The sequence below is a fragment of the Rhagoletis zephyria genome, unplaced genomic scaffold, assembly GCF_001687245.7.
Source record: "Rhagoletis zephyria isolate East Lansing unplaced genomic scaffold, Rhagoletis_zephyria_1.1 Rzeph_scaffold_60831, whole genome shotgun sequence".
Taxonomy (NCBI): domain Eukaryota; kingdom Metazoa; phylum Arthropoda; class Insecta; order Diptera; family Tephritidae; genus Rhagoletis; species Rhagoletis zephyria.
In genome coordinates, this window is record NW_016217882.1 from 1 (window position 1) to 1,603 (window position 1,603).

Genomic DNA, 1,603 nt, shown 5'->3' on the forward strand with positions numbered 1-1,603 from the left:
TGAATGAGGTTAGAAATCAGATTTGTACGGAAGTGTTATCACATAGTATATGTTGGTCGGTACTTACAACGTTAAGATTTCGCAAGCCATATTCGCATGCCGATATCTTTGTGCTAAAGGTAGATCCTCAGAAGGTTCTGTAGTTATGAGTTCAACAAGGCGTTTGATCACGTCTGGACGAGTTAAGCTGCAAAAGCCGAAATAATTAATGTTAGAAGGTTAGATTATCACGTCGAGTATTACACTATCTTCTCTATATGACAAAAGAGTTTGGACTTACTAATTAACAATAGATTTCTTTTGTGATCTACACTCCAGTAATATATCGTCATCGTCCAGAAATTCCTCCACTGTAACATTCTGCAACGACGGAAATTATAGCAATATAATGGAATTAGTACGAAAGCATTATTTAAATAATATATGTATGTCGGTATGCGCAAGTGGGTATATTTATTAGCGGATATATCGCCGAAGTGGTAAATCTAACGTGGGCACATGTAGTGATTGAGCACAGTCGCATGTGCACCAGCATGGAAACATAATACCTTCATGCATTCCAACTACCTNCGATTTTCTTTAATAGAAGTTATCAACGTTTTTTATTGCGATTTATTGCTGCTGAAAAATTTTACCTTTTCTTTCATTTGACAGCAAAAAGTGTGACAACAGTGCACTCTTTCGATCAAATTGAAGAGATTTTCAATTGTCAGATTAGCTATAAAATTCGGCTAAAAATAGTGACGTCTGAAGTACTTGTTGCTCATATTTGGGGTTGGTGGCAACCGGGTTTCTTACATCAAGTGATTTAAAAAAAAACAGAAAACAATAAAAATCACAATTTATGGAGAAATCTTTATATGAAAACTAAAGCGTAAAACTAAATGCACTTTTGAAATTAACACTCTCAGCTCTTGCCACGGCTTCTTTGATTTGATGCAGAATAACATTCGGTTAACCGTTTTTACGCACTAACGAAATTCACATCGCTAAATTTTACAATCATTATGCCAACTCAAACCAACAAATTACCATCAAATACATATATTAAACTAGGAAATGCAAACTTATCGAGCTATGGCCAACACATTATTTTGTTAATCATCTTTCATTTATTGGCACTAAAAAAAAACTCCAAGTCACTGCCCAACACATTTCTCCGTTCTAGGCGGGTCGTGTGAGGTCACGTATCCTTGCCCGCTGGCGTATTTAATCACCAGTTCAGCTAGCCACTCACCCACAGTTCAGACAAGGATGTTAATTAGGACCTTCGTATGTGTGTCCACAGTAATTTTAGCGTATTTAATAATTTATTTCGGCTTCATTAGGAAATTTGCAACTATAACGTCGCCAGCGAAATTTTTCGAGCAGTTTTTCGCGTTTGACAGTTCACGGTTTTTTCTTTTGTTACCAAAACGTCAAATTGCCAAAAGACATGACGTCTATGGGTAAATTTTGCCTGCAACTGTTCCGCCAGAAGATGGCGCGCGAACAGCTTATTTCCGGAAGTGCATTTGTTCCCAAACAGCTGATTTCCAGTATTGAATTTTGGTCCTAGGTTATGCAGCGTTTTTGCTGCATTTAAAATGCAACATTTAGCACT

At 36.9% G+C, this 1,603-nt stretch overlaps 1 protein-coding gene across 1 annotated transcript; it reads right to left on the minus strand.

The window, feature by feature from the left end:
• Positions 1 to 16: 16 nt before the first annotated feature.
• On the minus strand, positions 17 to 360 carry LOC108356559 (serine/threonine-protein phosphatase 6 regulatory subunit 3-B-like; the record flags this gene model as incomplete). Its single annotated transcript, XM_017607662.1, has 2 exons — positions 17 to 187; positions 281 to 360. Coding segments are annotated over 2 exons (204 nt in total), but the record flags the coding sequence as incomplete, so codon positions are not given.
• Between the last annotated feature and the right edge of the window lie 1,243 nt (positions 361 to 1,603).